At 38.1% G+C, this 14,172-nt stretch overlaps 2 protein-coding genes across 4 annotated transcripts; both read right to left on the bottom strand.

Annotated features, from left to right (window-relative positions):
• Nucleotides 1-780: 780 nt before the first annotated feature.
• Nucleotides 781-5,691, bottom strand: comtb (catechol-O-methyltransferase b). 2 transcript variants are annotated; one of them, XM_086168303.1, is made up of 6 exons: nt 4,492-5,691; nt 4,232-4,409; nt 2,307-2,424; nt 1,943-2,136; nt 1,727-1,858; nt 781-1,657 (listed from the first exon to the last, which is right to left on the bottom strand). In XM_086168303.1, the coding sequence occupies exons 2-6, from the start codon at nt 4,400-4,402 to the stop codon at nt 1,478-1,480; spliced, it is 795 nt and encodes a 264-aa protein (XP_086024429.1). In that variant the 5' UTR covers nt 4,403-4,409; nt 4,492-5,691; the 3' UTR covers nt 781-1,477. The 2 variants fall into 2 exon arrangements, with proteins under 2 accessions (XP_086024429.1, XP_086024428.1); XM_086168302.1 differs by having other exon boundaries at nt 4,232-5,691.
• Nucleotides 5,692-6,239: 548 nt separating this feature from the next.
• On the bottom strand, nt 6,240-14,074 carry LOC147222147 (SRSF protein kinase 3-like). Of its 2 annotated transcripts, none has more exons than XM_086168114.1 (15): nt 13,829-14,074; nt 11,300-11,520; nt 11,113-11,221; nt 10,901-10,988; nt 10,339-10,426; nt 10,139-10,245; nt 9,903-10,068; nt 9,748-9,773; nt 9,401-9,457; nt 8,579-8,948; nt 8,371-8,468; nt 7,236-7,343; nt 7,050-7,119; nt 6,882-6,974; nt 6,240-6,644 (listed from the first exon to the last, which is right to left on the bottom strand). In XM_086168114.1, exons 1-15 carry the CDS (start codon nt 13,882-13,884, stop codon nt 6,460-6,462), a joined length of 1,842 nt encoding a protein of 613 aa, XP_086024240.1. In that variant the 5' UTR covers nt 13,885-14,074; the 3' UTR covers nt 6,240-6,459. The 2 variants fall into 2 exon arrangements, with proteins under 2 accessions (XP_086024240.1, XP_086024241.1); XM_086168115.1 differs by having other exon boundaries at nt 11,300-11,561; nt 13,829-13,895.
• Between the last annotated feature and the right edge of the window lie 98 nt (nt 14,075-14,172).

The raw sequence follows: 14,172 nt of genomic DNA, 5'->3' as shown, positions 1-14,172 counted from the left end.
CACACACACACACACACACACACTTTTTTCTTCAAACACTTGTCAATATTGGTAAAATGCAAAAGAAAAAAAGGGTTTCTGCACCACAGAATGCATCTGGATTAGATTTATTATTGATTGGAGTTGATGCTCCGGGAATAGCAGCGCCCCGTCTGTCAATTCAAAGCTTAAACTCAAGCATCACTGCTGCCACCTATTGCACACAAATCTCAAAAAGGTCCAGTCGCCTGCGGTTACTAAAGACATTCATTTTTATTTCATTTTTTGCCTTCATTTTGTACATGTGCACTGAGTATTGTGCCGACAGTTAGTGACATATCACAAAAACTAGGTTTTCTCTTGTCCAATGTAGAGAATATGGATGCAGTTATGGGCAGATTCACAATTGACAGTCTATTTGGTGTATTTTTTCTCATTTGAAACTATTTATTGATTCGGACTATATACAAGGTCAAAATATATCTTAAACACAAGCAATTTTCTCTCGTCCTGCATGATCTCGTCGTCGTTTTTTTTTAAATACGGTCATTTTTGAGAGAGGAACATCCAAACCACAAGCTTGTGATATTAGTCTGATGGTCTGACTGCAGAGCTGGATGAGAATCTTCATCAGTCACTTGATATTTTACAGTTATTTTCCACCACACAATAAACATATTTATTTACAAGTCTTAAAGTCTTCTCTTTCACAAATAACCTCATACATGTAAAACTGACATGAAATTTTTGGAAAATGAAACAAATCTGAAATTAAGGAAACCTATGGAAGAACGGTTAGACAAATAGGAATTGTTGTTGACATATGTAGGTACAAGTAGAAATAGATATAAATATAATTGTAATTCATAGATGATATGAATAGTAGACAGGGAGTGGGAGAAAAGTATATACATCTGCTCCCTTTTTAGGATCTAACATGGTTTGGGCTGAATTTATTTCACTGTATTCCTTCTCTTTATAAACATCTATTTTTTTCTAAATATGTTCCTTATTTGTATTCATTCATTGTTGTTTTCGATATTACATTTTCATAATAAACAGGTTGATCTAAATCTTCGCAGCAAATAAAGAAATTTCCAAAATTTGTCAGTCAACCAAAAAAATCAGAATAAATACATTTTTACCCTGATGAAATTTCCTTTTGCTATATTCTAGGACAACAAATAAAACGCTTGTAGAATAAAGTGTAAGATGTCGACAGTAAAATGTACCATCTTGATTTTAAGACGCAGAGCTACAAGAGGTTAAACTAAGTTTGTGCCCAAAGTCAAATGCATTTTTCAAACAACCTCTCATTAAACTTTCATTCACATCAACAGAAAAACATCAGCCACTGCTTTCAGCAAAGGTCATTTTGTTTGCAAAGTTTTCTTTTTGAAAACGCTACAAACACCGCTGATGTATCCGTGCATCCAGACACCGGAGACTCACAGGTTTACAAAACGCCTACGAGAAACAAGACGATTTAGATTAGAAACTAGCCTAAGAAGATGGACTTCTCCAACCCATCCTCTGCTTTGGTGTACTCCAAGTGAGATTTGAAGAAATTGCTTTCGTATCGTGGGCTGCGTCGGATGTAGTCCAGGTAGTCCGGTGTTCCAGGGAAGATAACGTTGTCCGCCAGCAGTACACTCCCTTTCCTGAGAAGGCCACACTCCTGATGAAGAAGCATGGGAGTTTTAAAGATCGGCAAATGATCGGTTTATCGTGAGCCAAACTTACTTACCTCCATTAGTTTTGTGTCTGGTAGGTAGCGATCCTTCCAGTGATCCAAGAAGACGAGGTCAAACGTTGTCACTCCAAACTGCTCTTTCAATCTGGGAATCCAGTCACTAGATGCTCCCAAGACTACTTCGACCTGTAGAAAAGAATTTCTGTTTTTCTTGCCTATGCGTACCTTGTTTTGCTATAAAAAAAAAAAAAAAAAAACTGTTGACATTACCTTATCCTCTACACCTGCAAACTCAATGACCTGGCGAGCAATAGCAGCATAGTGTGGATTAAACTCAAGCGTGATAACCTTGGCCTGGGGTTGAAGGAGGCTAGCGATCCGTACTGTGGAGTAGCCACAGTAGCATCCCAGCTCCAGAACAGTGCGTGGATTGATCTCTAACACCACTGAGTCCAAAATACAACCTGGGATGACGTAAAAGTAAGGGATAAAGTAGGGTAAAACACTACCCTAGAAAAGCCAGAAGTTAGGAAGAGATATATTTACTACACACGTGATTACACGCACAAACACACAAGTGTGCACACAAAAACATACACAGATGTTATCATGTACACAGTGGCTTCATCACTACCTTTCTCATCCCCCACATTCATGGCCCACTCCTTGTGTCTGCAGAACTGATCAATGGCGTTCACCACGCTACGAGGGTTTCCTCTAGCGGCGTTTTTCTGTACTGCACCAAGTAACCGCTGCAGGGAAGCGTAGGCGGACAGTGCAAGTGGCGGTCATTACAGTGTCACTGACAAAAAGCCAAAATAAATAATTAAGCCGTCCCTTTTACCGTACAAATAAATCCCATCAGAGGGCTGAGAGAGTAAATCTTGTTTCACGATTTGCTCTTTTTTAATAATTAACAATCTTTCGTTTATTTTTCATTGGAAGACACCTTTGCTCTTTTTACACGCTCGCACTCACACATATCTATGAATATGAATTAATACGGTTTACCTATAAGTATTTTTCTGTGTAATTTACTCAAAGATCCTGCCATCAAAATGGGACGTATTGGTTGTAATACAAAATAATGATTTCCATGACACCTATACAGCCAAATACATGTTTAAATAAGACCAAAAAGATTTGAAATGAAGGCACAGACTAACAATTCTGGACCAAGCATGTTCTGCTTATCATTTCTAAATATAAGATTTATATCATGAAATAAAAGGGATTTTTGGGAATGACAGAATGGATAGGAGAGATCCCTCTTGGCCTTTTGTTTTGAACAATGCAGATTATGTCCATGCACAGTGTTTACATTGTTTTGTCTTCATTGTCACAGGTTCATTGTCTTCTGCGTTGATTTTGTTTTATTTTACAAAGATTCTGTCTCATTGTTACCTGTTGCATTGTCCAAGTGCCTCTTTCTACCCCGTGTTCCTTCTTTCATTTCTGTCTTTCCTTGTGTTGTTCAGCAGCTCCATGGTGTTATGTTAGTTGACTGTGGGTTTTTAGTTCAGTCTTCCAATTACCGTGTGGAGCAAATCCTTGAATTTGATGTGTTTCACAATGAGTTAGAGGATCATTGTTTGCATCTTACCTTTCTCGACACACTTCACTTTGAAACTCACTCAACCCTAACCCTTTTAGGTTTCAAAGTGGAAGCCTATATTCTCTTTTTTTATTATTTCAAACCAAGTCTTATTTAAAGAAGTGACATTTCTTCATCAAGTTATCCACAATACATCCCACATGGAACAATGTGGTAAAAAAAAAAACACTTGAAGGACAATTTCCTAACATTGTGTCTTTTCCCAGGTCAGAGGTCTTTCCTACCAGAGGCTATCAGACTTTTTAATTCCTCTCCCTTCAACCGCAGGGAATCTCAAATCTCAATCCATAAAAAAAAAAATCTCACCCACTTACTGTAAATCATAATAATTTATCTGTATATATATTCATAATTGTGCAATATTTCATTTCATAACAGCTGCATGTGCTATATTTTTTCATACTCTTGTGTACTCCTTATCTTTCACCTGGTACTTAAGACCTTAAGACACTTTATAGCCTTGACTTGTGACTTAGACACTTTATAGTTTTATTTGTATTTCTTATTCTCCCCCTTTTTTATACTGTTTATACAATTTCCTATTATTATTATTAATTATTATGTTTTACTTGAAACTCTGGCACAACAATGTCCTTCGCGATAAATAAAGTTGTTCTTATTCTTATTCTTACAAAGAAAGCTCCCCCTATCTATTGGTATATAAACTAAAAATCCTTGATTACAGCTAAATATCAATGGACAGTTTTGTGGGATTTTAAATGGAATAAATGAAAGAAAAAAAACTTTTTGTCGTTATGATCATAAAATTTTCACAATGTCGCAAACCTGTACTGATGATGACAGTGATGATTCATTTTCAGTCCCAGACGTCTAACTTTTGTTAGCCCAAAAAATGGATCATTATTTGAAAACCAAGACTATAGAGTTAAAAATCAAATGGTATCAGTTATTTTAGGCGGCGGTGATAAACGGTGCGTTCTTACCTGAGGACGCGTCGACTGGGTCAGCGCGTCTAGCATCCGTTCCACAATCATCTCGTGCCATATCAGCACCAATCCTCCATGATACTGCACAACAGCGGGGATAAGCCATCTGTACAGAGCGTAGAGAAAAACTGCTCCACAGGTACAACTGTACGCGAGAGTCAACCACATCCTGCAGCTAAAAAAGAGAGAATACCACACGGTCAACTAAAAATGCATTAAGGATCGAGTCAGTAAAAAGAATGGACTTCAAAACACACACACAAAACAGCACAGCCGCCTGTGAAAAACCCTGGGATTTCGTATCTCCCCTCACTCCATCGGCTCTTTTGTGCCGAGCTAATGAGATGGGTATTTACCATGCAATGTTCAATATTGTAACCGCTACTGTTTTCATTATCTGCTCCCTCAACCGGGTCCAAGCTGAACACCCACACACACACCTGGGTGATAGATCACAGTTGTGATATCACAACTGTAATAAGTCAGCTTAATAACACAGCACATTATGCCTTTTTTTTCGTATTTTCTTACTCTCAGAGGTTGATGTAAGATATCTTACAGATATGCGATTGGTCGGATCAGGGATTTCAATGGCAAGAAAGGGATTTTTTTGTGATAGGCCATCGTAGACGATGGCCAGTACAGCTTTACATTTCACTAAAAAATATTCCTGTGCATGGAGGACCAGTGTCTGTTGAGGTAATTCCTTTTGATTTGGAATTTGAGTTGCATGGCAACTGGCTTGGGGTTAAGAGCTGTGTCACAAAAGGCAGAGCACTGGGACTCTAACCTTTACTGTGGCTTCGACCAAACCGTACAGTACACACAGGCAAAACAGTGATAATGGATGCGTTCAGATATACAGAAATCGGAAAACCTTTGTATTCACAAAATGTCATATCATATCCTGAGCGTATTCTTTAAATTAATTCATCGTCTTTGCGAGTCAGAACACATATTGTGAGATAAAACAGCTGGGAGAGCAGAAAAATGCAGGTTATTACTATGACATATTCATCATTGGGTCGGTTGTACGTCAATAATTTTTGATAACATCATATTAGAAGAGTGTAATAGTGTTAACAAACTGTTGCTTTATAGACTGTATAAAATTCATATGAAATATGGATTGCTATCAATAATATGAAGAACATGGAAGCTGCATCATTCCACGCAAGAACAAACCCACGATCACTAAACAAAAAAAAAAAAAAAAAAGAAATCTGTGCAATAAAAGGTTCTCTAACTGAAAATGAAGACAAATCAGACTTACGTACGTGAGTGAGCACCAGTCTCTGTCCTTTTCACCTCTCTTTGCCTCCAGGAACGTGTTCTCTGACACCAGGACACATGCGTGTTTTTACAACAGACTAACTCCTCCCTCCCTCCATCATCCGTTCCTCTGCTGACTTATTCTTGAAGGTTAACGCATCAAGGATTTAAAAAAAAAAGCAAATACTTCAATGGAACTAACACATACAGGACTGTCTCAGAAAATTAGAATATTGTGATAATGTTCTTTACCTTCTGTAATGCAATTACAATAACAAAAATGTCATACATTCTGGATTCATTACAAATCAACTGAAATATTGCAAGCCTTTTATTATCTTAATATTGCTGATTATGGCTTACATCTTAAGAAATCTCAAAAATCCTATCTCAAAATATTAGAATATCATGAAAAAGTAATTTTTGTTTTTTTTTAATTGCATTACAGAAGATAAAGAACTTTATCATAATATTCTAATTTTCTGAGACAGTCCTGTATACTATGAAGAACTTGGCGGACATTAGGAATCAAGAATTACAAACTAGATCAGTGATCCCACTTCTATTTATGATTACTTCTCACTATTTACATCACTACCCAAAATGTAAACAGTAAAGAACCTTCTATGCAATTAAATTTGACATTTGAGATGTTTCAGCTGTGTTTTTTTTTTTTTTTTTACATGATCTTTTCCTGAGGTATTAATCTTTATGAATAACAACTAACCAAGGATAACATCACTCCTGTGTCAATTTATTGAAATTCAAGGACAATACGAGTGATAGAGAAAGCATTTTCGCAGTAAGATGCTTACTGCATTTCAATATTAAAAGATAATCCCACAAGAAAGAAGCTCTTCCTCAGGCCACTGTCCCAGCGCCTGATTATTAACTGTTCAAACTGGCTCCTGAACAAAGTCCATCACGCTCTCGACGGCACCCATTTGGTGCGTCTAGGTGACCATCCAGGGGTGTTTCAGACACTCGGCGGCAGTTGCTCTTTTCTTCGGTCTCAGCTCCAGCATGGCGAGGAGAAAGGAACTGAAATGATGGGCCTCATCCAGCGGCCACTCGTATTTATCCAGCAAGATTTCCAACAAGCTCCACGGCTTCAGCTTAGAGATGTGCTTCAGTTGTCCTGAGGGGGGGTCAAAACAGATTAATATAGAGATTAGGGCTGCGTGACCTGTAACAAAATGAATTCCAAAATATTTTTAGTCTTTTTTTTTTTCCAATACCGCTTTATTTGAAGTAGCATCTTATTTGTTACGCTCAAAATTGGATTGTTCACATTTGATTTTACCAAGAGACTCAAAGCCGTATAACGGTCTGAGCAGCATTACATCATATTTTAAAACCATTATGCGCATTTTACCTTTGCGGTTGAAGAAACGTTTGTAATTTCTCCCTGTGAGGGTGAACTGGGAAGGAATGGGTCCAAGCAGCTCAATGATGTGGGCGATGTGATCTGAGGAGATGTACATTTACAGCTACGTCTCCCTGTTTGCCCAGCGCGGGACGAAGCGGAACCGACCAAACTAACCTTCCTCTCGGGAAAAAGTGGCTCCCGACTGGGGGTCGAAAAGGTAGTCCCCTGTGGCCAGCTCGAACGCCTTCATTGCAAATGGCACAAAAGAAGTAGCCCGGATTCAATCTCACAGGAAAAACACTTAAAATGTGAGATCAAGATAGTTTTCTACAAGTTTAATGATCGGCGGCGGTGCTTTACCATGCAGGCGGCGCTCCAGATGTCAGCCGCGGTTCCGTACTCGGCACCGATCAGGACCTCCACAGCACGGTACTGACAGGTCTGGATGTCCTCTGTGAAGTGTTTGTGCTGTACGACAACACATTGTTGGTGTTAGATCAACTCTAAATCAATGACTTAAAAATGGCTCCACATCCAGAAGAAGAAGAAATGCATTTATTGGCACATACAGCAAAATTTGGGGAGCAGTTCTGTTCAGTGTCTTGCTCTACAACACTTCCACAGGCTAAGAGGAACCGGGAATCAAAACAGGACTGTCTGGCTCCAAATAAGACTCCACTATGTGTAATTTTTAAACAAGATAACAATTTGTATCTATGTTTTTAAATGAGTTTTACTCCGATAAAAGTTTTTTTTTTAACAAATGTCTTCACAAGTATTATTGTTTCTCACTTGAGTGATAAGTTAAATGTGTTAATGTAAAATGCCGTACCGCTTAGCCCTGACATTAGATGTTTTGGTTTGCTCCAGCTGCATCTGAATCCTACCCACATAGTCTCTCTGGAATCACATTGCGGCCGAGATCAATAGAAAACATACGTCACATCATGCTCTATTACCGCGGTGTCCTTGACGTCTCTGAAAAATATTTATAAAAAAAAACCTTATCTCGTGGTTCTCTTTGTAGCTTTCTAGTGTCGAGGAAAAAAATTGTTTTACCCTTGGAAATGACACAGGGGTTCAACCTACTTCTCAATAAATGTCTTACTTCAACACATTTTCTCCACCCTTACCAGCTTGGTAGAACTTATATATTCACATTTTCTCTGAACTTTAATTGCTACAAGTTCTGCCTTCTTGAAACTATACATTTTTGAAAATAGTGTGCATTCTTCTTAGCCTTTTCTCTCATCTAAGTCATCGTCTCTGGGTTTGGTGACTTGCGGGAATTGACTTGTAAGGTCAAGGTCATCTGTCGTTAATGTTCAGTTAATCCATGAATCATTGGTTAAAACATAAGATCGAAGGCGCATCGTGTGTCCCTGCTCACTGAGCAGAGCAGTAATTATTCAAAAACCTCTGTTTCATGAATGAAACTTATCGTTTTTTGAAAATGTAAAGTCTTTTCTGGTTTGATTATCAAATCCTAACTCACCACCCAGCAGGCATTGCCCAGGTCAGCAATCTTGATGAGTATTTTATTAGCATTCTGAGGCTTCAGTAGGTCCAGTGGTTCATCTCTGGCACTGGTTTCTAAAACAAAGAAAAGACTGTGACAGATAAGACGGTCAGAGCCGGATACGGGTGATATTTCGTAGCCTAGGTGTTGATATGAGAAAAGGCTTTTGAGAAGCAGCACATACTGCTTGTACGGTTTTGGGAGTCCGGCAACGGCGGAGACAGACTTTTGTCAGCGGTCTTGCGTGAAAAGATTGATCTTGAGCCCGAGGCAGGAGCTTCTTTGTGGAAGTCCGGCAACGAACAGACAGAGTCTCTGATTCCACCCCGAGCAGAATCCGCCGCATCCTCCAGCAGCAGGGTGTGTCTCCTCGAGTTCGTAATCGGAAGATTGGGGTGAAAGGTGGGGCCGTGCGTGCCGGTCGGAGGTGTGACACCACAAAACGGGCCGTGAGGTTTGTCTTGTTGACCGTGGCCAGCTGCACTTCCCTGACCTCTGCGTTTCCTCTCCCTCCTGGTCAGCCGTCTCATCTGGGTTCTTGAGACCTTGCTGGACTGCAGGGCGATGTCAATCGGGCAACAATTAAACATTAGGAAAAGAATGCAACAAGTTTCATATGGAATATTTAGTTTATCCCGCACCTTAAAATGTACCAATGAATTGCTTAAGCTGCATGCGTACCAGCATCTCATCCTCAGATTTATTCTTTTCAAATCGCATGCAAATGATCATACATAAGTCAACATCCACTTTTTTACATCTATGCTTGGGCTTGGAGACATGTTAATGAAAAATATAAATGTCAGAAGCCCCTTTTCTGCATTGACCTACATCAACATTAAATGCTTATGAAAAGCATCTCCAGTAAAGTTAAGAAGCCTAATACGTATAATTGGGCTGAATAGTGAGTATATAATAATATAATAACCAATTAGAGTCATTGATACATCAAAATCTTTATAAATTGTATGTCATTGGGGTCTCCAAAATAGAAAATCCGCCTTACCCACTCCCCAAGAGTGTGGAAGACCCCGGTCAGCTTCCCCACAATGCTGGAAAAACTCTTAGGAGATCATATAGATAGAAATAGATGAATAAATGAATAAACAGATAATACATTTTGGAACAATGTGTAATATAATAGATTAAATATAATAATAAATATTAATACAATATAATATGATATGATATTAATATTAATATTAATATAATATAATATAATATAATATAATATAATATAATATAATATAATATAATATAATATAATATAATCCATCAATTCTCTTAAAATCAAATGATCATCTTCTTAAATTAATGCAATTATTGAAAAAAATACATTTTTTGGATCCACACCTGTTTTTGTCTGGGTCCTTTGTTCCCTGACATTTGGTGCAGAAAGAAAAAGGACAAACAACAAACAAAGCCCGGTCATCAAATCATGATGTTTTTTTTTTCTCCATTTATGTTTTTCACTCATGTCAAGTCAGATCGTGCAGATCATTCCTTACCGGAAGCACAGGTGAAGCCGGAGCTTTCTGGCAGCCTCCACAGCTTGGTGTTGGCTGCAAGATTCTGGATGTAAGCTTCATCCACTCGCAGGAGGATGTTCTCCGGTTTAATGTCTGTGTGTATGACCTTGCACTTGGTGTGCAAGTAATCTAGACCCTGCAGAACCTGTGAGAAGAAGCAGAGTTACCATTGCTGTCTACAAGGATTTAGGATGCAGTGAGGGGTCCATCAGAACCTGTCTGAGGATGCTCCTCACGCACGGCAGAGGGAGCCCAGTGTAGTTCGATCTGATGATCCAGCTCAAGAGCTGGTGGCCGAGCACCTCAAGAACCATGCACACGTCTGGAGAGTGATTCAGGACCAGGTTTCACATCAGACATTTTGAATTTGTGGAAAAGCTGATAATAGACCGTTCGATTTGTCTGTAAAGGATACGTTCTCCATTCACTGCAGAAATCCTGAAGTCGTCAATGAGGTGCACGATTCTCTCGCGGTGGGGATCTTTGGGGTCAGTGTCCCTCACCTGGAAATAATTGAAAAATACCATCTTTTCAACATGAAATAATAGGTATCATTCTTATACTCCTTAGTTCTCCAAGTGGGAGGATAGAATTTTCAAACTTAAAATGAAAAAAGAACTATGGCTATCTGTAAGTCCGAGGTAATATATTAGCAATTAATGAATATCTTATAACACAACTTCAAGTAGTCACAAAGCAGGACATTTTGAATTTATAATCAATATAGATTTGTTATATATATAAATATAATAGTCTTCTCCTTCCATGTTCCTCACCGTGAAAGTCAGAATTGGATTAATATAGTCGCTTTGTGTCAACCATTCATTGACAAAGGTACACAAACATTCTTTTTAAACACATTAAATAGAATTAACAATATCATATGATTAGAATATGAATCACTGCAAATATCCTCATAGGACAAAGGACAAGGACACATTTCAGAAACATAAAAGCAACCTAATTGTGTGACTGACACATTTCAGAAGCTGGATCTCATCCAGTGCCGTTTCTGTAAACGTTTGTGCGCTCTTCACCACCTTCAGAGCCACAAAATGTTCATTTCTGGAAAGAAAAAAAAAAAAAAAACAGCAAGCAACATAGTTGTTTTTTACTACTATATATTGTACTGTACATTTTATACTACAAAATTTGTCCGTAAATTAAAAATGTCACTTTTTCTACTCACACCATATCCCAGCAGAGCCACACTGTGGAGAAGTGACCCCATCCCAACTTTCTCACCACTTGATATCGGTCAACAAAAATCTCTCCTATCTCTACGGGGTAATATCCACCTGCAACGCAACACACTGTCTGCATTAAGTTGTAAGTATCAGTCAGTGTGTTACAATCAGTGTTAATGAGCTGCCTACCTATCCCATAATCTGCAGGATTCTCCTCTTCATCATACGATGCCACAGGCTGAGGTAGTACGGGGCTGTGGCGAGCTGCTCTGGGCACGCCGCCCGCTTCAGGACCTTCCTCTGCATTGGGTCCAGGATGCAGGCTAGATTTGGCGGGCTGATTAGAAACGCCGGATGCGATGAGGGTTGAAATGGCCGCAGCATACGACGATGACATGGTTAGCTGGAACCTGATGAGCCCCAATGACAGCAAGACTCTCAGGAAAAGGTCCTCCAACCAGAGGAAGGGACAACATTAGGTATGCACTTTGTCAAATTACAATTCTGGATATTACAGCACAACCCAACCTGGATACATAGACTACTATTTTATACATATTAAGAAATGTCATCAATGTGTACTGATAACTAACAAAAAAGAAAGTACTCACCATGCAAATGTTTCAGATTGAGAGTGTTATGTATTTAAAAGAATTTTAAAGTTGTCTTGCTAGAGTTGTAAAACAAAAAAGTGTTGAATGCTATTACCCAGGTCTGCATGTGTCTTTTGAGAGGCTGCTGGATTTTATATAAGCCTTTTCACTGAAACAAACTACAGCCTGATATGTTTTGAGAGGTAAGGAAGTATGACAGTGATGTTCGAAGTTAAGATCTGGTGAAACAGGCCGCTAAAAGGTTTTTCTTATATGAGGGTTTAATTTATAATATCTGCAGTCTGCCTGATGCATGAGGTCCCACCAAGAACAAATTGTAAATACACCAACTCACATAGAGGACTTTGCTGTTACAATGCATTATAATAACGGTTTGCAATGTTTTCAAAACTGTTCTGTAGATAGGAATTACACAAATTATACTTTGTTATAATCATTTGCATTGAATTCTATAGTAACTTAAGTAGTAATGTATATTAAATATAGCGAGGTGTTTTTGTTTTCTTATTTTTCAAATTAATGCAAGGCATGGGTAGCTTAACACTGTCAGTTTTAAACATTATTTCTCAAGCAACACAGGATTTCCTGTATTTTTTTTTTCCTTTTTCACTAATTTTCCATGTTTCTCAGGACATGTGGGAGCATTGATGTCTTGTGCACTGATGTGAGATGAGGAGCGTGGTGATAAAGAGTTGTTATAATATCAATTATTGATTTCATGTATGAAATACTGACATTGTGCAAACTATCCAACATACAGTAATTAACGATATGTAGATTTGGGTCAGACTCTAGTTCAGAGATATTGTCTTGCGTACTCAAGATACCTTGATATTCTCTCGTAGAACAATTTCGATCTTGACGTCCATCTATGGCCAAAAAGCCATTCTTTCAGATAAACAGCGCAATTCTCACCCCATAATGAGCCGGAGTGCCTTGCTTTACACTGCACTTCTCATTCAGAAAAACCTGAGCATTGGTCTCTTCAATCCAGACAGTTTGCCAAGTTACTTTCTGGCTCAAAGCGGATTCAATATATATCTTATTATATCAATTATATCTTATCATTCTTTAATAACAACTCAGTCTCCATCTCTGACATGTACACTACGACCGTTCTGTGTTCTTGGATCATGATCACAAGAACATTAAAAAGGAAGGTGATTTAAGGTTCCTGGAATGAAAACTACATAAGAAAGATTTGCATTACACAGAACTGTCTCAGAAAATTAGAATATTGTGATAAAGTTCTTTATCTTCTGTGATGCAATTAAAAAAAACAAAAAATATTTTTAGATATTTTATATTATTTAATATTTTTAACTATCTGACAAAACAGTTCCCGGTGTTTTTCCTCTGCACCAATACATTTGAGATCATGTTAATCCAGACAACAATAAAACTTTCATACAGATAACGATAATGACAGCTCTAAAGTAAAAATTATTTCCTCTTACTTGTTTTTTCTTGCAAAATGTTTTGTCCGATTGTTGATTTGTGTCCATGGTTGCACAATGTGGCTTGCAGTGACATTTCCCAGAGGCCAGGAAATGTGTAAGTTTATTTTTAGATGCATGCACAGCATGTCAACATAAATAGCTTTCAGCCGCAAAAGAACTCCAATACTGCCACATGACCTGTACCATCCGCGGATTATTTCTGCTTAAAATTAAAAATTTTGTCAAGCCACTTATTTTACTCAGATGGAGCAGTGACTAAAACCATCTCCCTGTGTGCTACACATAACAGTCACACAATTTATTGTAAGTAAAAATAAGCAATAAGATGAACAATGTACTTTAAAAGAAGAAAGAACCATTACCTTTAAAACATTCTTGTGAAATTTGGTGATGATAAATTAAAACTCTGGAATATAAGCGCTGATATTTCAGAAATGACTTTTTGACAACTTTTCCAAGCAAGGCATCATTTTTATTTAAAAAAAAAAAACTCTTCCATGCAGCTTGAAGTGTGTCTATTTGTGTTTCTATAAATATTCTGCTGTTTGCATTTGGCGTGAGGAGAAACAGCAGGGAAAAACCTGAGCCAGGTCTCAAGAAAAACACGTGAAAAAAGAAAATGTAGTTATTTGAAGTCCACTTACCCCTGTGTCTGATTCAGGCTGTCCGGTATTAATATTGAACCCTTCCAACGGCACATAGTCTCCGTCTCTGCAGGAGAGACACACTCAGTCCAGGAATAACTGGCTGATAACAGCTGCTATGTCCCTCCTCTGACACCAAGGAAGAACCCAAGTGTGTTCATACAACAGCAGCCGCATGAAAAGAAGAAAATAAAAAATAAAAAATAAAATGTAAAGTCCTGTCATGAGTCAAACAGTTAAGCAGATCCCAAAGCACAGGAGGGGTCTGGACCCCATAGGAATCCATAATTTTTTTTTTCATCTGTTTTTACATGGTTTTTGATGATAAACATTAATTCAAATTT

The sequence above is a fragment of the Fistularia commersonii genome, chromosome 21 (assembly GCF_037954325.1).
Source record: "Fistularia commersonii isolate RoL2024-O1a breed Wild chromosome 21, RoL_Fcom_v1.0, whole genome shotgun sequence".
NCBI classification, from domain to species: Eukaryota; Metazoa; Chordata; class Actinopteri; order Syngnathiformes; family Fistulariidae; genus Fistularia; species Fistularia commersonii.
Note: the sequence above shows the minus strand (reverse complement) of the source record. Positions and strands in the feature narration are given on the sequence as shown.